This window comes from Alosa pseudoharengus, unplaced genomic scaffold (assembly GCF_046254945.1).
Source record: "Alosa pseudoharengus isolate Yale_2024_CS ecotype anadromous, Long Island Sound unplaced genomic scaffold, YU_APseudo_1.1 YU_APseudo_1.1_scf_7, whole genome shotgun sequence".
NCBI classification, from domain to species: Eukaryota; Metazoa; Chordata; class Actinopteri; order Clupeiformes; family Clupeidae; genus Alosa; species Alosa pseudoharengus.
In genome coordinates this window covers 26858103-26881233 of record NW_027468859.1, presented here as the reverse complement: position 1 = coordinate 26881233, position 23131 = coordinate 26858103, and the positions used below count along the sequence as shown (strand labels likewise).

Sequence of the window (23131 nt, the reverse complement as noted above, 5' to 3'; positions counted from 1 at the left end):
TGACTAGTAACATAACCACCCGACACATGAATTAAAAACAAAAGTTTAAGGATAGGGAAAGTCTTTCTGATTATTAACCCATTTATTATGGGTTTTAACCTTTTAACCTACCCTAAAACGCCTCACAGGTTCCATGCCTTTTACTGCATGTTGTAAGGAAGTACTATTCCCAGTACACAAGTCCAACGCACAGGCTGACTCTCATGGCTAGGCGTGCCATTCATACATTCGTGGGGGGAGATAAGCAAGTGCAACCAGTAGCTATGTAATGGGGTGGATGTAAGAAGAAAGGGATGACTCATTTGGGACGATTGTGCTCAATGGATTGGGGAGCAGAGGAAAAGCATCAGCCTTCATCTTTCATCGAGTCAGAGAAAGCATACGTTAGAGGGAATGTGGATTTATGTGACTAAACCGGAAAGGCCTACAACTGGACAGTCAACACACACTCAGCACCAACTGGCTCACTGGACAGTCACTGAATGTTTTTGTGGTCACTCACACCACCTGACCAGCTCCGGAGAAACAAACAAAAACAAAACAAACAAACAAACTTGGGTGAAGCAGCAACAGTAGCGGTGTAAATCGAGGACTCAGGCTTGTGTACGTCAAAATCTGAGCGTCTGGGCTGGTACTACTACTATTACTACGACAGGCCACGACTCTTGTCCCTTATCACCAGCTGAAGACCAAGATAGGTCATCATCCCTTTTAATCAATAACGCTTTGAGTACCCCTGTAACAGTACAAATTCAGCAACCAAAAGAAACACACACACACACACACAAAGAAATAAAAGTTGAGAAAGGGAAAAAAAGTATCAAAAACAAAACGGAAAAGAAAACAAGAATGGGACTGACAAACTAGTCAAAAATGAGGCATCTGTACAGAAGTCTCTCCCCTTTGCCCCTCTCTCTCTCTCTCTCTCTCACTCTCACTCTCTGTAACCCCCCCCCCCCCCACTGTCCTCCCTCTGTGTCTCACACCTTCTGCACCAGTGGTGGCGCGGCCTTTTTGCCGGCCTTCTTGAGGCGGCTACGGGCGTAGATGCGGAGGAAGAGGGCGAAGAAGACGACGGCGACGCCGAGCCCGCCCAGCGCCGAGACGGCGTGGCCGTAGAGGAAGCAGGAGAGCAGGATGGCGATGGCCTGCCGCAGGGTCATGATGATGGTGAAGACGGCGGCGCCGAACTGGCCGATGGTGTAGAAGATGAAGAGCTGCCCGCACGCCGAGCACACGGACAGCAGCACGGCGTGGAAGGCGAACTCCGAGTGGCGCAGCATGAAGCTCACCGAGTCGAAGAAGGCGCCCTGCTCCAGCAGTGAGCCCACGGTGAACAGGCACGAGAAAAGGTTGACGCCGAACATCATCTGCACCGACGACATCTTGTACTTGAACAGGTTGTCCTGCCAGTTGGACGTGAAGCTGTCGAACATGATGTAGCCGGCCAGGATGAGCACGCCCGAGAAGGTGGTGACGGTGGACGGGTGCTTGGAGCTCGTGCTGGACAGCAGAAACATGCTGACCCCCACGGAGATGAGCGCGGCCGTCAGGTACTCCCAGTACTCGTAGGTCTTGTGCGACACCAGCTTGCCCATGAGCATGACGGGGATGACCTTGGAGGCCTTGGCCAGCACCTGGGTGGGGAAGCTGATGTACTTAAGCGCCTCGTACTGGCACCAGCTGCTAAGGATGTTGGAGAGCGAGGCGAACGAGTACTTGTACATGGGCGCGCCGTGCCGCGGCTGCTTGAAGAGTGTGCACCACACGCCGGACACGGTCAGCGCCAAGATGCGGTTCATGAACACCAGGAACTGAGAGTCCTTGAAGCGCTCGCCGCTGCCGCCGCCTGCGCCGGCCTCGCCTCCGTCGCTTGCGCCATACGAGCGTGTCATCACACGCTCCTGCAGCACGCCCCATGTCAAGTACGACACCTGTGGACAGAGACACACACACACACACAGACACAGACACACAGACACAGACACAGACACACATTAAAGCAACACCAAAGCACTCCTGCTAAATGTTTATCCAGCACCGGCTTTGGAAATAACAATGTCCACAGACAAGGTAGAGTATGTTGCATGATTTTATGAAAGTATGATGCATTGCGACATCAGCTGAAGCAAGTCAAATTTGTAGTTTCTTATGTCTCATTCAAACTACAGATCCGCTACCAGATCCGGCAAACTTGCATAGTGCGGTTATAGCCGATAGAGGGCCGTGAAGCAAATGCAGAAGTGCCGTTCACCCTGTTACGAGTAGATGAACCACTGAAACGATTTTGGAAACATTATTTTAAGGTACAAAATAATCTTTGGTGTAGCTTTAATGGGATAACCCAGTGGCGGACCGTCAGGGCCTTCCACCTAACTATTTTCAGATTGACATTCACTGGAAACGTACATGTCACCAGAGCCCCTCTACGGATATTAGACATTCTCTGATGTCACACTGACATGGCTTTGGTTATAGCTATGGACAGTATATTGACCGTTTTTGTTTAAAAAATATATATTGATAAGCCTTCATTAAGCAAAATTATATCATGTAAAGTTACAGTGTCAACTGGACTACATGTTAGCAAGATGCACATAATGTCAGCTAGCTCTGCACATAGCTGGTCAGTAGCCTATGCAGGAATTGGTAAGTTTTGTTTCATGTTTATTTGATAACATAGACTTGTAATACATGCTTGTAATCTGGCCCTTTTCTATAAAAAGTGTTTTTGTGCTGCTTGCAAACCGCAGTGCTTGGTTACTACTAGATTGTATGCTAGCTTGAAGTTGTGTGTGAGTTGATGTGGTTTTGGTGAAGCTGTCTGGATCGGCATCTATGTGAAAATTGTCATTTGCCTTGGTTTCCTGCCCTGCTAATTAGTCTGACTATTGTGTTTTGTGGACATTATTGGTGAAATCAATGGCATGGCCATCAGACATTATGAAATAGGCAACAAGCAGTAGTAGCAGCATAGGGCAATACATTTTCTAACTTTTATGTTTAATATCATGGTGGTGTGCTGAGAATTTTTCTTAGCATTTTCTGTTGAGACACTCTCATAAATACTTTTGGCAAACACTGTAGGATAGCCTACTGTAGTTCCACATTAGCTTTTGAATAATCAGAGCAGCAGCACAATCTAAAACAGTTGCACTGTAACGTTAACGTTAAAGCTACAGCTAAGTAGGAGAGCCCTACAAACAGTCTGAAGCAAGTTTGCTGATGTCAGATTAAACTATTAAATGAACACATCATTGTAGACCTGTGGCAGTGCTATATGTGCGTGCAAGTCATGAACATAAGATAGCCAACCGATAGCCTAAATATTTCAAAATAGTCTGCACAAACCCATACTTGAGCGCACTTGGTGTTCACTTTCAATATGACATGGACTAAATTGCACGTCTTCACCGGACAGTAGCAGGCAGCAGATTGTAATGAATATGGGTGATAAATAAGTAGCCTAGCCTAGCAGCCTATTCACTTTGCTGCTGATAAGGATGATGGCCGGGTGCTATTCGCCTAATAAAGATCTAAGCAATGCGGAATTCAGCTTGGAACATTACTTGTTTGTCTAACGAAGATTATAGAGTGCTACACAGATTTGCGTGAAAAAGAGAAAACTCCCCCCCCCCCCACCGTGAAATTGCACATTTTAACGCAGAAATGAAAAAAAAATATCATTGAAGGCCTAACCAATGAACGCACGGTCCGCCACTGGGATAACCCAACACTAGAACAATGTGTAAGTCAATTTACAGCGACCAAAGAGGGTTGAAGTGTTTAAACATAATCTTGGCATAAGACACAAAAATGCTCCTGTGTAGACTGTATTTGTACGAGTTACTGATTTATGCCCCAGTCTCTGTGCCTTAACAGTTAGTCTAACTGCTGTATAAACAAATGTTTTTTTGTTTCCACACCATTAAAAATATCACACTTCATTACACATCATTAAACATATAATATATATTATATTATATATACTAATCTTACCTTAGTGGAATTTCAATAGTTATATGGCTAGCCATTACAAAAAGTATTTAACACATATAGCCAGATATATGACATTCTATTTGTCATCAACTTAAATGTCAGAGGTTTACTTAATGCCATGCCAACATTTACTCTCGAGCTCAATCCAACAAGCTGACATAACTCACAGAAACAATGACTGCCCCAAAGTACATATCTTCCGAATGGGTAAATAGGATTACCTCTCTTTACCTACACAAAATTATGCAGTTACAAAGCATCCTGTTTCCTGCCTGAGATAACTCTGCTACAAAGCATACTTGGGCCATTCATGAATTGGCACAAAGGGAAGGCCTGGCATTCATGTTAAGCAGCCCATGCCGCGATGAGATCTAATAGCATTATAGCTGTCCTTGTCTGAGTAGTTTCACAGCAAGCTCCAGTACTGAGAAAGGATTTTAGATTCACCACTAACATAAGCATCCAAACTAACTATTTTTTCATATGCAAAAACGGCAACATAAGGTTATCAGTCTAATACTGATAAAGTTCATAAAATTAGAATAGAACATGCGGCTGTATTGCTACCCTATATACTCGTTCTGAATATTTAATTCTCAAAGTTTCAACTATCCCACCTATGACAACCATAGACATCTTTCCTGGTGAGCTCACATGATCACATCACTATTCCAGGTGACATTTCTGACACACCTGCGCTTGCACACACTTTCACTTTAGACCAGGCACCACCAGGCAAAGGATCCTATGCACATGTCTGGGTGGGTCAATACACTCAGGTGTGTCCTACAACAAACCAGGGAGTTGTAAATTCACCTGTGGGTGAGTTCCTTCGAAGCCATGGCATTTTTATGATACTTATAAAGATAATCATACAACGTCCAACTCTCACTCAATGCTGCAGAAACACGAAAATATGACTTTGATATAAGTAGGCTATCATTTCAGTTTCTGTTGATATTATTGCACGATAGGAAATTGCAGTCACAGTATTAAATAGTGACCTTGCAAGATCCCTAATCATTCATAGTCTGTGACTTAAAACTCTATGACTAGCCTTTAGATGTGAGAGGGTCTGAGGCTAATCTTTCAAAAATCTTTTCCAAATTTTTGCAAAGTCTGTCAGTGTAGTCAAGTCAAGTCAAATTTTATTTCTATAGCACATTTACAGACGGCTGAGCCGAACCAAAGTGCTTCACAATAAAGTGCTAAGTGCAATAAACAAAGGAATGACCAAAGGCAGAAAGAAAGAAAAACGAAAAGGGCAACAAGACAATGACAGTAGGAGTTAAAATAATGCAAAAAAAGAGAACATTTAAAAAGGTAGCACTACACTATGCACCGACACTTAAAAAAGGAGACACTAATCAAAGGCAAGAGAATGGGCTGCACGGATGTGGAGGGGGAGGCAGTTCCAGAGTCTAGGGGCTGCTACTGCGAAGGCTTTGTTCCCCCTTGGTTTTTAGCCTGGACATGGGCACTTCTAACAGCAGTTGGTCAACTGACCGTAGTGCTCTGGAAGGGATTGTGGTGGCTCCACAATCTAGTCCCTATCTATCTATCAAATCTCCTAACCCCATACACACGTTCCCACACTCACTCTACAGATGCCCATCTCCTATTCACCCCCCCCCCCCCCCCCAAGCTTCGCTTCATGGGTGACAGGGCCTTCAGTGTGGCTGGGCCTAAACTCTGGAATGCCCTGCCACTGGCAGTGTGCAAATGCATAGCACTATACACCTTCAAAACCATGCTGAAAAACACATCTGTTCAGAATAGCTTTCCCCTTTTGCCTCCTAACACAACACTATCCACTTTCCTTTATTTCTGTATCATCTCACCAATCACGTGCAGTCACTCCTTATGCAGTGCGTGCACGCGCTCGCACACACGCACACACACACGAGAAGCTAGAAAACGGGGGTATATTTCATTAACAATAGCCTACAGGACGTCTTTCGCATTTGCAACAGCTCAAAGTACTGTAGGCTACTAAGCCAACAACGTGGGCACAGTAACCAGGTTCCCTGTTAAATCCCAAGATAAAAATGCTCATTAGCCAACTACTATATTCTTACTACATCATCAAGGCATGGGGCATAGCGACAGGTCAATTGTTCAGTGTGCTTGGGTAACTTGAAAGGTGCTTATAAATAGAATTTGTGATCATTGTAGAGTCTGTTCATCTCTTGAATGATATGACAACTTTAGAGATAACTCTAAAGATACAGCACAGCCTCAACATTGCGTGCCAGAGGTCGATACTTCTGGTTCTTCCAGATAAATCTCAATTAACTACCTGTAAAACCAGCAAAAATATCATTCCCACAACTCCCAACCAACTGTATACTGTTATGATTGATGCTTCCCTCCCACGTGATAACCCAGGTCCCATCTGAATTGCCACAACCTGATAATAACAATTCTGACTGGCTTAGTTTGAATTGACAAAAGAATAGTTAAGTGAAAAGCTATAGCACTGTTCAATCCCTGCACTGTTCACTTTTGCACTACCACCATTGCACACACTCTACCATAGCACCTTGTCATGGTTATTGGATCACACGACCATACCAGACCTTTGTAATCACTTCACAAATTTCTACCTCTAAATTTCTGTGAGTGATTTTTATGTATGTGAGATATATGTGTGTTTGTTGTGTTATGGTTGTCTAAGCTACTGGATGCCTAAAATTTCCCTCGGGATGAAAGTATCTATCTATCTATCTATCTATCTATCTATCCATCCATCCATCTTAAGCATGATTCAAATAACCCTGCTCTGACCCCGGTCCAATGAATGGAAAGTGCTGTAAAATATTGTGTTCTTGGTATGAGGTTTGAACAATTCAATCACACAATGGCATAATCTCACCTGAAGTCCTGCAGCACAGAATATCAACTTAAATGCCTGGCTTGTTGAGGAAGACAACTCTGTGTCACTCCTGGACGGTGTCGGTGCATCATCCAACAGACCAGCCTTTGCCTCATTCCCAAACACACAGGCCTTTATTACTGGGAAGCAAAGGCCTCGACCTGGGGAGGGGGGGGGGTATATTTAATAATGTGCTTGATGAAGCATTTATCAAAACGATCAGAAAGATAAAAAATGAGCAAAATGGTTAACCCCTCACCTGTCTCTAAGTAGTTGATCCTCTTGAAGTAGCTGATGAGAAAATAGCCGGGGATGATGATGGTGGAATAGCCGAGGACATTGAGGAGGAACTTGAAGACCCACATATCTTGCCAGCCATCCAGTAAAGAGGACTCATCTGACTCAGCAAGAGCCAGGGGCAAAGTGCCAAGCATGAGAAACAGCCTGGGGAACACAGGTGGAAAAGGGAGTCTCAGTCAGGCCCCAAATTACCTTCACTAGTCGAGAACACAATAGGGTAAAGTAGTGAAACAAAAGTTAGCTAAGAGCTATAAGGCTAAAACATTTTTAGGATTCTATGATAAAAAAAGGTCATTTCAGAAGCTTTGACATGATTCCTTTCATATACAGCGCTCTGTGTATGTGTGTGTGTGAGAGAGATTCTTCAAATAGGCCTCCTCCCAGAGGCCAGAGCCCTAACAGAGCCTCTTTGTGTCAAAGCCCTACGGCATCCAGGCCAATGACAGGACCAGCACAGGCCCACCGTGGAACAACCTGGTCTTTTGAGCAGGCAGTTCATGAAAGAAGGAATTGAATGCCTTCCTTTGCTAAGACATTTGGAAACATAAGCTCACCTGATGACTGAACGGGTGACGGGCTTTCCCACCTGTTTCTTAAATGCTAAATGAAAGGAATGTCAACAGATATTTTATGTCGCCTAAGAAAGTTTCAGTATTGTCTCATTTGTGTATGAATAGACAGGGTGGGCGCGCCTGTATTCAGAAGGATTGCGATTAAATCCTCCAGGATATGATTGCTGCTGTTGAGCAGGGAAAGCTTGACAGCTATTTTCCTGTTCAAATATTCTGCCAGCGTGGCCTAATGCATCTATGATAGGTTGGTGACTGACCACAGAGACGCATGCCATCTCTTGGCGGAAAAAATCCGAGTTTGTTCGTGTTCTGAGTTGGGAATAACCAACATGACCCTGTGCACATACAAGGCAATAGCCAGAAAGTTATTTAGTCTACAATCGGATGCTTGGGCTCAATAAAACAATATTCTTCTTGTTGTTTTTTGAGTAAATAAGAGATTCACTAACAAACAAACTTTTATGATAAGACCCCGACCTCCCTTTACAACAAAGAACACAGGTACATAAGATGATGGTTGCATTACGATATAATAGTTGATTTAGGGGCATGACTAGAAACATTATGTGAGAATGAAGGCACCCTCGCGTTTTCTAAAGTAACGTTTACGTCAGATTAAGATAAATTAATGCTAGGACCTAGTAAGCCATGATAGCATGTTCACTACTGCTTTGTAACATTAGCCTACTTGTCAATACTAACCAAAGACGTTTTAACGTCACTGATAGTAACGTTTAACCTTAACTTAGTTGACGTTGCCTTGCAGATGACTTTGTGGGTAGTTAACTGTCTATGGGGTAGACTAGCTAGCCAATATTTTATCCTTAGCTAACGTTAGACCAAAGGAGGTAATAACAGCGAGTGCATGCTAAGTCGTTTTTCTGCACAACGTCAACTAAACGGGTTAATCACCATGAAACCTCAGAAGCTAAGAAGAAAACAGGTTAAAAAGGTCTTGGAGATTGTATTAGATGCTAGATACATTTCTCTAAAAAGATAGCTAGCTCAATCAGTTCACTTATGAATGCTAAATGGCTGTTAGCTGGCTAACGTTACCAAGACACCAAGCAGTTGAAACTGTTGATGACTGCCCTAGCCACCACAGAGATGACCAAAAATGTTAAAGCAGCCAAGACAGTTAAACTTCTCCAGAGGTATGCGATATTAAAAGGACCGACACATATGTAAAGTGCTAACCACTTACCTCCATGAAAAAGAAGGCATTTTCTCTCAACTCTTCTCGAGCTCTGAACACTGGCGTTTCAGAGACGCCGCACACTGTACCACCTTCGTTGAGACCAAGCATGAACTGCAGAGAATCGATTTTAAATAAGATAAGCAATATTAAAGTTACGTTGGCAGCAGAGATTATTATTTTGAACTTGTCTCCACACACTGCTCTCATCTGGACAGTTGGCGAAACGTAGGGTTTCCTTCAGTATGCAAATCAGAATAAATCTCCTCCCTTGTCACTGCCAACGGAGTGCTGAAACCCGAAACCACCATGACAGACTATGGACCTATTCGGGACCAACACTGACACCACTTGGAAGGGAGGACTACCAACTCCATTCTACACTAAAACACAATAACGTTTCTATGTGGGTGTCTATCCCACTTTCAAGAGCAACACGAACTGCTCATTGTGTGAGCCACTTAACATTTCAGGCCTACTGTGTTGGGCAACTAGGGTCTACTCTGTAATAGCTGCAATAACTAATTCAAAAGAATATTATTATTAGGCCTGTCTTGTCTGGCACCGTCAAAATGATAAATGGCTTACCTTGCATATAAAATAACACAGTATTTGAAGATAATCTATAAACATCAGTTAAATTATCTGTCTAGATTTACTTCATTTTTGGCCCATGCCCAACCCTCCACCAAGTTTCAAAACATTCTGCCTAGTAGTTTGCATGCTGAGCTGATGAACAATGAGAATGGGAGGTAATGAATAGGCATACGCTATAGGCCTGCTTGTAGAACCATTGTGTTCAATAGACAAGAGCAAGACTGCAAGAAGGAAGATAGTAGATAGTATCTCTTACAGACACACAATTTACAGGAAATAGGGCTGCTGCTCAGCAAGGAAGTTATGTGTTGAAAGTGAGTTAGCATTGTCATTGGCTGTAATTACACATAGACCAGGGTGCAATGTTAAGGCAATAGCCGCTAAAGATGAGATGAGAAAGTAGGCAACTCAGTCAACAGATAATCTCCACTCTCCATAAAATAAATCAAAGCATGCTCAGTTTATTACAGTGATAACATAGTACACATGTGCATCTCAAAAATTAGAATAGTATGGGAAAAGTAAATTTTCTCCTGTCATTTATGTCAAAAAGTAAAACTTTCATATAATCTAGATTCATTACATCTAAAGTTAAATATGTCAAGCTTGTTTTGTTTTAATCTTGATTATTCTAATCTTGATGATTATGGTTTACAGCTCATGGGAATCAAAAATCCAGAAGGCTATCTCAAAAAGTTAGAATAAAGAATTTATAATAGTCATTTTGACCCGAGACGAGCCTCAGCTAATTTCAGTTTTTGCCCATTGCTTACACATTAAAATCGAATGCTTAGACCAAAGCCTCAATACTTAAACTTCTTGTAGCATACTTTAAACACTGTTTAACCATAGCTTTGCCCATTGTTTGCAATAATCTGCAACACACTTATTGAGAAACACTACACACGATTTCTTACATTAGACAATACACAACCCACACACATACCTGAAAACACTTACAGAGAAAACTGAACACCAATTAGTCTGAGGCTTAGCACTACAAATAGACTACAGGTAAGTTATTGTGTACAATACCTGTTCAAGTATGTACATTTACATTGAGTACACGTTTTCAGTTCTGTATTTGCCCCTTTACTCCCCATTTTTAAAACCTATCAAAGAATTATTTTCAGTGGGCCAATGAAAAGTATGACCACAAACCACATACATGCATGCCTCTTTTGCAAGCAATGGAAGGGGCATGCAGAGATATTGAGATGGGGTCAGTTCAAGGGTGCATATGGCACACAAGGTGATATTTTCCCCGTTGCCTAGCCCGAGAGGACATCACCTGCGACTTCGACGAGGACTTGTGGCCAGATCTGAACAGAAGGCAGGATCTAGCCCCCACCACCTACACACACAAGTAAAAAAATACATGTTTTTTTCGACAGCAATTTCTCCAGTAATTGTATTTTTTTTCTGTTACTTTTGTTTTGTTGCTACATTTTTTATTTGTTTAGAGTCCATTCACTTACAGTATTGCACTGATAAGTGTGATTCTACTTTTCTTTTGTTTTTTGTAAAAAACTTTTGTTGCAAAAAAAGTAGAAAATCTCTTTTAGGTTGGAGTCTGAGAAAATGACAATAAAAATAGAAACACAAAGACTGCAGTGTTTTAAAACACATCATTGTGTTGCTGCTAATTTGAAAGAGTAATTCAAACGGTGCATGTGTGTATAGTTTTATTGCAATAATTACATTTTTAGTTAGGATTGTTGAGTTTTAATTGTAGTGTTTCATTTTGGCATGTAAGTTGTTCATCTCCATGTGCTATGTCTTATATGGCTGTGTGAAGAGTTTTGACATAATGAGCCAAATTCTGCAAAAGGTGTGTAAGCAATAGGCAAAAACTGTCAAGTCATACATGCCAAGTAGGGGCAAAGTCTGGTAAAGAGGTGGCAGTTTGTGTATTTTTAAAACAATGGCATGTATGAATAATTGATTGATGACCTATTGCTGAATTACAATCTACATTACTGAAGATTTAGAGGCTGCAATGGCAAAACAACACCCAGTAGTATCTTCTCTCCCACATGGGAAAGCAAATGATTAACAAAGAAAACAGATTAGATCATTTTAATTTTTTTATTAAAAAACATAGACTACTGTTGTACATTTGCAGAAAATAACTGAGCCAAACTGGTTAAAGCTTTAACCACTAAGAATATTCAAGACAAAGAAAATTAACAACTTATTTGTACAAGTGTCATGGACTAAACAGGCCACCAACTTGTCCACTCTTAGCGCCAGATCATTTAAATAAAGAGTATAGAGAACGTTTCACACACCAGTGTCTTACACATAGTTTACTGTGATGGGTCTGTGTGAAAAATATAGCCTATGGATTCAACTGACAATGGAGGGCATATTCCAATATTTATTTTCCCCAGTGACTAATCTGAGATCATGAAGAAGATGCAAGAGCAATTCAAACTGTTGTGGAAATAGACAATCATGCCATCAGAATTAGGTAAACATGATTTAACACAATCTTGCTGGGTACAAGTGGTTGAAAGCATGGCTCATTTCTTATAACATTACTATAAAATCATACACAGCAAGACTTTATCATATCCATACTAAGATGCAGAAAGGCCTATAATGCATCATCTATCTCAAGAAAAGAGAGAAATAGCCCGATTAGATCAGCTAATAACGAACTATTCCCCACCTTGAGTTTGACTATTATAATAAACTTAACAGACATGTCTTTAAATATTGGTACCTTTAATGATGTAAAACTTCTTCAAGCCATGATGATGAAAATTCATAAGATATTTACTTCACTCCTTAAAGCACTTGAAGCATTAGTTACTTTTGAGAGAGATACTGTTGTTTTCTATACATACATAAATAGCTGCAGATACTATGAGGTTCCCAGTGAATGAAAGGCATTATGGCTTGTTCTGTGAGCATGCCTTGTCTTGCTCTTTGATTTAGAAATTCACCCCTACCACAGATCTTCCAGAGATCTGAATGTCATCAAATGGGAAAAGGGCAAGGATCTGTAGGACAAGAAAGAAGAAGTCACATTTCACACACATAATTGTTAAGAATAGACTACAACTCAGATGACCCTGACAAAAACAAGTTAGATAAAGGCATACGAGCAAATAGAGCTATAGCCGACACCGTCTTGCACTAGTCCGAAGCACTAACCAGTGTGATTACTAGGTATGTTAGCCGTGGCCTACTGGTTAGCGCTTCGGATTTGAAACCGGAGGGTTGCCGGTTCGAACCCCGACCAGTAGGCACGGCTGAAGTGCCCTTGAGCAAGGCACTTAACCTCTCACTGCTCCCCGAGCGCCGCTGTAGTTGCAGGCAGCTCACTGCGCCGGGATTAGTGTGTGCTTCACCTCACTGTGTGTTCACTGTGTGCTGAGTGTGTTTCACTAATTCACGGATTGGGATAAATGCAGAGACCAAATTTCCCTCCCGGGATCAAAAGAGTATATATACTTATACTAAAAATGTTTGTATGCTTTAAGTGACCCATAACGGTCAGTAGTATGTCAAAGAGATTGTGACTTACGTCATCATTGCCATCGGCGAGGTCTAGCGCCGTCTCATCCTCCATGTTCCTGATCATCTGGTCTGCTCCTGACTGGCAAAGCAGGTTGGCGATGGTGGCATCCTGCCTGCCCACTGCCAAGTGTAGAGGCGTGCAGCCGTTGAACATGGCGGCGTCGACGTTCGCCCCCTTGTTCAGCAGCAACGTCACGGCTGACACGTCATGGAGCTCCACAGCCATGTGCAGCGGGCTCTTGCCACTAGTCCCTTCCTGGTGCACAGGCAAAAGAGAATGTTTGTCAAAAAAACAGACACATGCTGATGATGACCACAGATTTATAGTGAACTATTAGCAGGCTCAAACGAAGCGGAAGATGAAGATTGCCACTAAAATTCACTACAATTATTTGAACATCATCTGGAAAGTAATCTGTCAAAAATACTTCAGTACAAAGTAGGCCTACTATTACTATTACTTTAACACTTACAAAACATTGCTCTGTAAAATATAAATAATGCCCTTGCTTTCAGACCCAATTGACTAAAACAAAAGAAAGGAAGAAGAGAGCGAACATAAGCTGTGTCTGCTAGGAGAGAGATCATGAGGCCCACAGGACTTGTGATAAAAATAGGAAATCAAGTGTGAGAAAGGGGTGTGAAATGACACACAATATGAAGAAATCCAAGCTTTCTGGCCACCATACAGTAACAAGTTAACACTTCACCCCCCATGAGAGCCGGAAAAAAAAATTACAGCTCTAGCACCAAATCTTTCCTTAAGACAGCATTCATTAATACACTTAAGTTTCAGACAATGTAAACTTTAGTCTGTGGTTTAAAAAAGAGTTTTGAGGTTTTTTTCTGCAGCTTGGCAATAAGCTCAGCATTGTCCCTGTGTCCTGTGACCCCTTTATAACGTTGTGAATCTGAAATGGCCGTTGTTGCTGAGCTCTTCTTGTGGTCATATGAGAGGCCTGGCAGAAGCAGGGGGACTCCAGAAAAAGTCCTTGCACGTCAGCCCTCTGGGCCTGAACCTTTTAATGTCCCAACTCCAGTTACAGCCTCATGAATCTCTTACAAGATCCAGTCAACTAGCTCAAATCACCTCAGCTCTGAGCCCTGAATTCTTGAACTTGGTGAAGTCATGATAGCTACTAGAGTACCTCTAATGAGAAGAGTAGCTCTAATGCAATCAATTTCATGTTTTAAGACGAGTAAACTGATCAGAAATATAAAAAAGAACCACCACATAGTCTAGTGGCCTTGCAATAAAATGCATTATGCCAAAAGTGCACAAGTGAAGTGACAAGGTGACAAGGAAGACACTATAGCTCTCAGTACATCAGAGCTCAGCTCCAGTTAGAAGTATGAATTACTGCCATATACCGCATCACAGCACACAATTCCAAGCTCACCTGCACATTCAGGTTGGCACCCTTCTTTATCAGGAGCTTCATGAGCCGATGGCGTCTGTGCAACGTAGCCAGGTGGAGGCAGGTGACACCTGAAAGCAGGTATGCACAGGTAACTAAGAAAATCAATATTCAAGACCATCTGAACAGTGAGACTCATCAATAGTGAATGGGCTTCCATTTGGAAACTGGGAAAGTGAAGCTTTGCCACTTGACAGTAAACACGAAATACTGAGACATTGACTTTTCCAGCAAATTGGTCTGTGAGTGTTTCAATAGTGACAGTAATGAAAACAATTGCTTGATAGAGCTGTAACAAGTCTGATGGCATAATATACCGCATGCAGCCCAAGACATCTCTATAATGGCCTGATTTGTTTCAGTGGTTGCACTTTTCCACACATATTTAATAATATTATTGTTGATTAAAATCACAAAAATGCAGACATCATCCACACTACACTACGCCTTTAGCCATACCATCATCAAAATACTGTATCAATGAAAAAGTCTGTTGAGGATACATGCATACAGTAAATAAGCACTTCATAGGTCAACAAAAGTCTATACCATATAAAGTATGTGTTTCATGTTAAAGAAGCCCTATGCAACAATTTTAGCAAAAATGACCTTAATTATGCAGGTTGAGAGTCGTTCTGGTGGTTCTACAACACTTTCTGGGTCGTTTGGTGGGTGCTTCGTCTCCCCCTATCGCTTCTCCACTGAAAAACTGAATATGCAACTTTCTAAACCCGGACCGGGTAAATCTGGATGTGACTCAGCGGAAGTATCCAATCGCGCCTCGAAAATGTAGTCAGATTGTAGTTTCTAAGAAGACTGCAAAACGACGCCGACTTGGCTTTGTTGCTGTTGAAATTGTAAGTAGCCTACCCTTGGGTGAACTTTTTTGTAATGTGGTTTGATAGTCTCTTGAACAATGTGTTTGCTCGACGTTTTATTGTGAGCCCTGTATGTGTTTAGCTTGGTTTCTTGATGGCTAGCTCGCTAGCTAGTGGGGGTTTAGCGTAGCAGTCACTTGCTACCGAAGCTGCAGGGGGAGCTATGTCGTGAAAAATGCGATCCCAAATCCGGCGAAAACACAGAAACAGCGAAAGAATAACCAGCCCTGCATAGGGCTTCTTTAAGTAGCCCTATCTTGCCTCATATTTAAATACTTGGATTATTTAACCAACAGTTGTTCTGGAGGACTAAAATGAGAACTGCCGTAATTATTTATAGTTAATATTTAACTCCTCTTGTGCAGACAGTGAATTTTCTTTCTTTAATAGCGGATCAACATTGCCAGCACTATGTCTTTCCAAGATACACTCTTCAAACTAGAACATCTGCAAACTTGGTAGGCTACCAACAGAGATACATCTCCATTAGCATAGCTCACCATAATAGGTGGAGATAGCTAATAAAATAGACATATTATCCATATCAGCTTATATATCCATATCAGTTAAGATATATGCTTCTAGTGTGTCTTTATAACGCTTTCCCTTTGTGGTCCTAGCTTTGCAAATGGGCCAATCAATACATTCCATCATTCACTGGCTTAGAAGCAGCAATCAGGATTTCACCTTACATTCTAGCCCTCTAACTAAACAATAGCAATAGATTGTGTTCTACAGTAGTATATCCACATGATTGCTCAGGATTCTATTGTTTTATATAAATTGTTTAATTTCTCCCAATTTATGCATCAGACATGTCAACCCTTGTGTAAAAACTATTTTGGTATATTTGTTAATGTTTTAATCAGTAAATTTGCACAACTGCTGGTGATGAGCCAAAATTCTTCAGCTGTAGGCCAACTTCAAATTTCACATGAGTGAGTTACATGATTAATGATTTATGATGATGTGTGTTTTCTCTGAGAAACTATGTTGTTTGGACAAACAACATTCACAGAGAGAGAGAGTAATGCAGAGAGATTTTGATGGATTGAGCTGCCATGGGTGACATGCAGACATTTTATATGAAAGTTTGTTCAGCTGGTAAAAGAACTGTGGATGAGAGCCCACTGTATACTAACCACCACTACTGGGTGAGAACCCTTTCCCATATATTTCCTATAATGCATCTCCACATAGTGACCACACAGCCCAGGTGACACCCACCTCTCCAGTTCTGTGCCTCTAGTACTGGGGTGAGCTGGCTGGGTGGGATGTCCCGCGTCATCTCGCTGGCGCAATCCCCGCGCCCCTGCTCACAGGCTACATGCAGTGGGGTGTTCCCATCGTGGTCCTGCAGCGCCAGGCCGGCTCCCCCTTCCACCAGCCTCCGCACCACCGCCGGGAGGTCCAGGTACGTAGCCAGGTGTAATGGCGTCTGCAAGAATCAAATCGAAAGCAAAGAAGTTGCTTTATTCTGAATGAGCTCCTTACAGACCAATAGCATGTGTCAAGGTTTCAAAATCCCTGTGCACAGCCCTTCTTCCTCCAGGTGCTGATGGTGTGCAGTATAACTATTGAAAAGTAAAAAAGTAGTATACATCGCAGCCGTGGCCTACTGGTTAGCGCTTCAGACGTGTAACCGGAGGGTTGCCGGTTCGAAGCCCGAACCAGTAGGCACGGCTGAAGTGCCCTTGAGCAAGGCACCTAACCCCTCACTGCTCGCCGAGCGCCGCTGTTGATGCAGCTCACTGCGTCGGGATTAGTGTGTGCTTCACCTCACTGTGTGTACACTGTGTGCGGTGTGTGTTTCACTAATTCACGGATTGGGTTAAATGCAGAGACCAAATTTCGCTCACAGGATCAAAAGAGTATAATATACTTATATATACTATATATACTTATATAAACTGGAGGGTATTTTGCTGACTTTATTTGGCCAATCGCATGCGCGTTTGTAAAATGCTGTTTATTTGTTTTACTTTTTTATTTGATGGGCCCATCTTCTTGTTTGTCTTTTATGTTACTTGTATTAAGTGGTGTACAACTGTTTTCCTTGGTTTTGCTTTTACTGTGGTGACGGTCAGTTTTTGAGTGTTAGTGTAGTTTTGTTTATGTTGTGAAACCTTCAATAAAAAGTTAATCACAAAAAAAGAAGTTGCTTTATTGGGTTTTCCCCCTGCTTGTGTTGGTTTTTAACGACTCTTACTGTGTAACACAGAGATGTGTGAAAATGTTAAGTGTTCCAAGAAGAAAGAATTCATCCAATCAAAATGTATGTTGACCGGTAGACTAACACAACTTAAGTAAAATAAATATAATACATTTATTTTATAACATAAAATCTCATGTAGTAAAATATACAAAAGGCACAATGAAGTCACTGTAGCGCCACAAATCTACAAAAGCAAGGAAGATTAAGAAGCAACAGCAGATAAAAGACAACAGACTGTGAGGGAGGAATCCTTCAGACAGTGGGAGTCTCACCAATTAGCAATATCTCAACACAGCCGGACAACAACAAAGGCTGGATGGCTGCAATGGTGTAGCTTGGAAGGGAGGGGGTGACAGACTGCATTTGTGGTGCTGAATTTGGAGACTGAACTTCAGCAAAAGACAGTGGTGAATGGCATGAAGAGAGGGAAATTTGACATGAGATCTGTGAGAGGATAGACTAACAACACTCTTAAAACGAATGTGTTTAAAACAACACAACTTGTGTTGTTTTTAACACATCTCTGTGTCCAGATAGGGACAACACAGTTTGTGTTGTACTTGTTACACAACTTGCATTGAAAGCAACACAACTTGCATTGAAAGCAACACAACTTGCATTGAAAGCACACAACACAACTTGCGTTGTTTTTTTTTAACACATTTGTGTCCAGATAGGGACAACACATTAGTTTTAAGAGTGAATATCATATGGAATCAGGGAGAGGAAGTGTCCGAGTCTAGGTGCCAACTGGTAAAAGGGCACCGTCAGACAGAAGTGGAGGCTTGTGATGAGGCGATTTGCAGGGGGAAGCGGCGCCACCCGTGTGTGGGGACTAACCAGCATGTGGGAGGCACATGAATCAGTGATTGCACACAAAGTGTTTATGATGAGCTAGTTTTCATTGAGAAACAAGAGAGTTTTCACCCCAGGCTGTGGCTGTGGGGTGATGATTTTGGTGCTTACTCAATACCGGAACATATACTGACCACCAAGAGGAAACCGGTGAGCAACGCGGCTAATGTGTTGGACTTATTGTTTGCGTGGCTTATGGTAACTTCTTTGACTCAAGAGAAAAACAGTGTTCCATGAGTCATCTAAAACGCTGACTGTCACTAGTATCAGCTTCTGCCTGTGGACTAAACATGGCTTTTTTTTTTCGAGTGGTGGATGGTCTTTGTATAAGAGCTACATATCCATGTTGTTGCTTAACGAGAAACGTAAAGCGTAACAAAGGTTAGATAACAATTTCAGGGAAGTACCCACCCAGGTGTTATCTTTCCATTTGTTTTTAATTTCTATCTTTCGTTTTCGTTTCACGTCATATCACTGTAGGATCGATCTATACAGATACCAAAAGTAACAAACTACAAGATTAAATTGTGCATTTAAAAGTGTGATGCTGCTACCAGTTCTAAGAAGGATTACAAAACAAGACCTGTAGCTTTCCAGTAACATTACAGTATTAATATGTGTATATATGATGATGTTAGAATGTGCTTTTAAAATTCCCCTCGGGATAATAAAGTATCTATCTAACATGTAAGCGTTCTCACACCTTGCCCCAAAAGAACATAACCTAACCTACTTTCTCAATGGTGACATATTTTTAGTCAATGAAAGGGGAGTTCCACCACACGCACTTCCTTATGAAAGCACCTGAGACGGTACACAGATAGAAAGCCATGAGCTGGATTTAGATCATGAGGCTAGGGGACACAAATTCACCTGGGGGAAACAAAACAAACAAACAACGACAAAAGCCACAGTACGCACAGTAGTCATGAAGCACGTTGCCGTGGTTACCTGATACAAGTTGTTCTGAAGGTCCAGAACCTGCTTGGGAAACAGCTCAATCAACCAATCTGCAAACTGTACGGCCTCATGGATTACGGCTAGGTGCAGGATTCTGGACAAAGACAAAGAGAGGTTTCCGGTAAATGTTCAGAATCCATGTACCAATTGAGCATGAATGAATGTAGGTGTACCATTGTTCATCCAACTCAAAAAGAGAACAGTGTCAAAGGAAAATAAAAAGAGAGCAGGGGGAAAATGTGGCAAGAAATACTGAGAAACGTCTGAGCAAAAGATCAGCATCAACAGGCACACAGGTAGTGGAAGGCTGTCAAAACACGGTGGTTGATGTTGCGCAACACTGGAACTTTAGTACTTTGGCCACAGCCTTGAAATCAACGTGCAAAGTCTTTCCAAGGCTTTGAAGCTCTACAAGTTCTCCGTAATGCAGTGATGTGATGATCATCACATTTCACTTAACATGCAAGTGAGAATATGCATTAAATACTTGTATTCTTAATTCAAAAAAGTTACAGGGTACACGGGTAAAAAAACAAGAAAATGTTCCACCAAATGGTACCATATGTTTTTCAAATGTCCAGCACTTAAAAGGCAACCACACATAAGGTTCCTAGGATGTTCCTAACAATGTAAACACGTGCAAGGCAGCACTTTCATTCTGTAACATCGAGAGGAGTATTTATTTTGGAAGCAAGCCTAAAAATATTATTTTCCTGCTGAAATTGATTTCCAATACTATTCTAAGACTGTAGGGCTTAATGTTCCTAGTCAGAACAAATGTTGTGCCTAAAAGACCGTAAAAATTCCACTTCAAATTCTGTTCAGTCTTAAAGAACCACTGTTGCCAGTGAAGGGTTCAGGCTTTCACCTTCAAATGGGTCGTTCCATTTCCTGGTAAAAGAGCACTTCAGGCAAACAACCCTTTACTTTTTAAAGTGCAACTCAAGCTCAAACAACATCACAATTGCTTCTGTTATGTATTAGGATTTAGACAGACAGGGTAATTGAGACATTAACAATTGGACAATCTCTGCATGTAAACACCTGTGTCCATGTCAAGTTTGGCCCTCAGTCAGTCAGCTAAGTGAATGCAATTAATGGCTGGGCCCAGACTGCAAACTGTACAATATATTTAAGCTGTTTTTGTTGTAAGCACAATAAAGTTTCCTTGAGACTCAGACATCAAACTGTCAGACAATTAAGTTGTGAAAGAGAAACAAGCCATTGTCAAAAATGAATGAACTAGACTATAACAGAAACTGAAATAAACCTGTCTGATGGGAAATGTGTAAGAGATGACCGATGGCTATGGCTATAAGAGTAAGTGTTTGAGTGACACAAATATCTTGAATTATAAAGCCTTGTCAGTGAAGCATGCATGCACATGTAAAGCAAAAGCAAGTCATTTCGCATATGGGGTGTGCACTCGGCTTCTTAACATGCTCTCCTATGTCTGCAGGTGTGTGCATATGCGTGTCTTTGTGTGTGTGTGTGTGTGTGTGTGTGTGTGTGTGTGAGAGAGAGATTTATCTGGAGGCCAGAGAAGGGTATCAGAACGTGTCCAGCCCAGCAAGGGAAATTCCATCATTCTACACTTCTGCTTTCTGTGACAGCAGTAGACTGAGGCAGACAGCTTTAAGTTCCTACTCACAAGAGCAAATAGCATATAGCCTATTAAATATTATTTAATATAAAAGGTATATTATAGTGCATACTTAATAACAGCTCTCCTTAATCTAGAAACACAAAACCTAGACGATTGTTGTGTTTTTAATTATTATTATTATTATTATTATTATTATAAGAGGCCTAAGGCCTATCAGATTGCACTAAGCTTAGTAGAATGAGGAAATTCATGTAAAATGTTGAAACCAACTAGTTGAGGTGGGTGGTGGTTAAGAGATGTGCTTATCCATGCGAGTAGCAGTATGGTGTGTACAAAGGGAACACATTAACTTTTGTTAGTTGAATTTAAATGATGTTGCTCTCTTTAACCAACTTGCTTTTGTTTTGTAGTTTTGTAAACTGAAATTAAGTAAGGCTATGATGGACATACAAAATACAAAAAAGATGTACCCCTGGGTCTAAATATAGACTATCAAATAAGCCTAGACCACAATACCTCCAGATTTTCAAGACTAGGCCTACCCAATTCTGCTTGCATGCACTGATTGCAACACTGTAATGGAAGGAATGCAAGACAGTTGTCAACACTGTAACATTATTTAGCCATCCTCCTGAACATGTTCTTTTGCAAAAATGCTAAATCATCCTTGAGTTTTGCAATAACTAAAAATACATACGTGTCTCCATCATCTGTAATGGTGGTTAGAAGATTCTTGACTTCCTGTTCATTGTGATCAGGGGTCTCTGCGCTCTCCGTGTCCTGAGAGCCTGCCGAGCAAGTCTTTAAAATGTCAGTAATGTTGTCGACTGTGATAGAGGATGAAATGTAAGCAGAGTCATGGCGTTCCTCGGTCACGCTGTCGAGTTTGTCTTTAACCTCTCCATCCTCAGGAGGACTCAGTTCATGTACAGGCTTGGAGTAATGCTCGTCTTTAGTGAGCGACTTGAAAGAATCAATACCGGAGTCAATTCGGTTATCCTCCAAGAGATCCACTTTCCCCTTCTCCTCGTCGCCGCTCGCCATAATGCAGTCAGATGACCTGCTCCCGACAGTGTGCCCGGCGCTTTGGAGTGGGCCCGCTCCAAAGAGATGAAGAAGTCAATCTCACCTGAAAAACAGCCGTTCCGTCGTGAAACCAAAGGGTCGAGAAATTGTTGAGTTTCATGCCACCACCGATAGCTTCGCTTTTACCACGGTCCAAAAAAAGAGAAACTCTTCTCTCATATTCAAACTCGCCGAAAACTTCTGTTGTTGTAGGCTAAGCATACGGCTACTTAAAGTTGCCGCATTAGGTGAATCCTGACGTCAAACAATTTTGGAGCCCTAAACTTGTTTTATGTCTACCTAGCTCAGAGCGCTATTGTAGAGTGCTATTCACAGGAGAGGGAAACGCCATGTGAACGATTTGGTTGACGCGCAAGTCTGTAGGCCTGAGCTGTTTTTGTTGGGGGGATTCCCCAAAGGGAGTGGCATGTTATTATAAGCCTATTCCAGTTCCTTTGCACTTTGGAGTGTCCCTGGCTTCACCAGATCACTTGACCTGGGGTAATTCACAGCAACTTTTAGCTTGAATTCTAACATGATATTCCAAAATTAGGCAATAAAATTAGAAACGAATTAAATATGTGGGGGAAAAAAAGAGGGCATAGGCCTATTATCTTCAACAACATATTACTATTTGAATGCATACAAATATGTAGGCTAACTTAACTATACGCAGTTCAGACTAAAGATGAAGATTAAAAACAGTTTCGATTTAAAATGTTGCCTTGCGCGGGTCGTACTTCCTGTTCACCACACGAGGGCAATATACACATAAAAAGATCAGAGCCATAGATAGACCGACTACAGCTTTGAAAAAAGATGACTCAGCCTATGATTACACAAATGCGCTTGGCATTATATGTCTTTGACTGTGTAGCACATGTGATTATGTCGGATAATTGTATGTTATTATTAATAACAATACCTATTGACAATTGAAAAGAAGTGCACAAAATATAATTTGTTGGCACAAAACACATAGGCTATAATTTCAAATCAAACACCATTTCCATCCTCAAATTGACGTTTCATTTTAAAAAAAAACATCACCTCAACACATCATATGAA

General features: G+C 41.6%; 2 protein-coding genes across 2 annotated transcripts; both read right to left on the bottom strand.

Moving 5' to 3' along the window:
- Positions 1 to 970: 970 nt before the first annotated feature.
- On the bottom strand, positions 971 to 9192 carry LOC143109888 (adenosine 3'-phospho 5'-phosphosulfate transporter 1-like). Its single transcript, XM_076272694.1, has 4 exons — positions 8951 to 9192; positions 7134 to 7318; positions 6875 to 7035; positions 971 to 1934 (listed from the first exon to the last, which is right to left on the bottom strand). Exons 1-4 carry the CDS (start codon positions 8968 to 8970, stop codon positions 981 to 983), a joined length of 1320 nt encoding a protein of 439 aa, XP_076128809.1. The 5' UTR covers positions 8971 to 9192; the 3' UTR covers positions 971 to 980.
- Positions 9193 to 11612: 2420 nt separating this feature from the next.
- Positions 11613 to 22433, bottom strand: nfkbie (nuclear factor of kappa light polypeptide gene enhancer in B-cells inhibitor, epsilon). Its single transcript, XM_076272698.1, has 6 exons — positions 21696 to 22433; positions 19384 to 19486; positions 16590 to 16800; positions 14467 to 14555; positions 13074 to 13322; positions 11613 to 12546 (listed from the first exon to the last, which is right to left on the bottom strand). Exons 1-6 carry the CDS (start codon positions 22040 to 22042, stop codon positions 12478 to 12480), a joined length of 1068 nt encoding a protein of 355 aa, XP_076128813.1. The 5' UTR covers positions 22043 to 22433; the 3' UTR covers positions 11613 to 12477.
- Between the last annotated feature and the right edge of the window lie 698 nt (positions 22434 to 23131).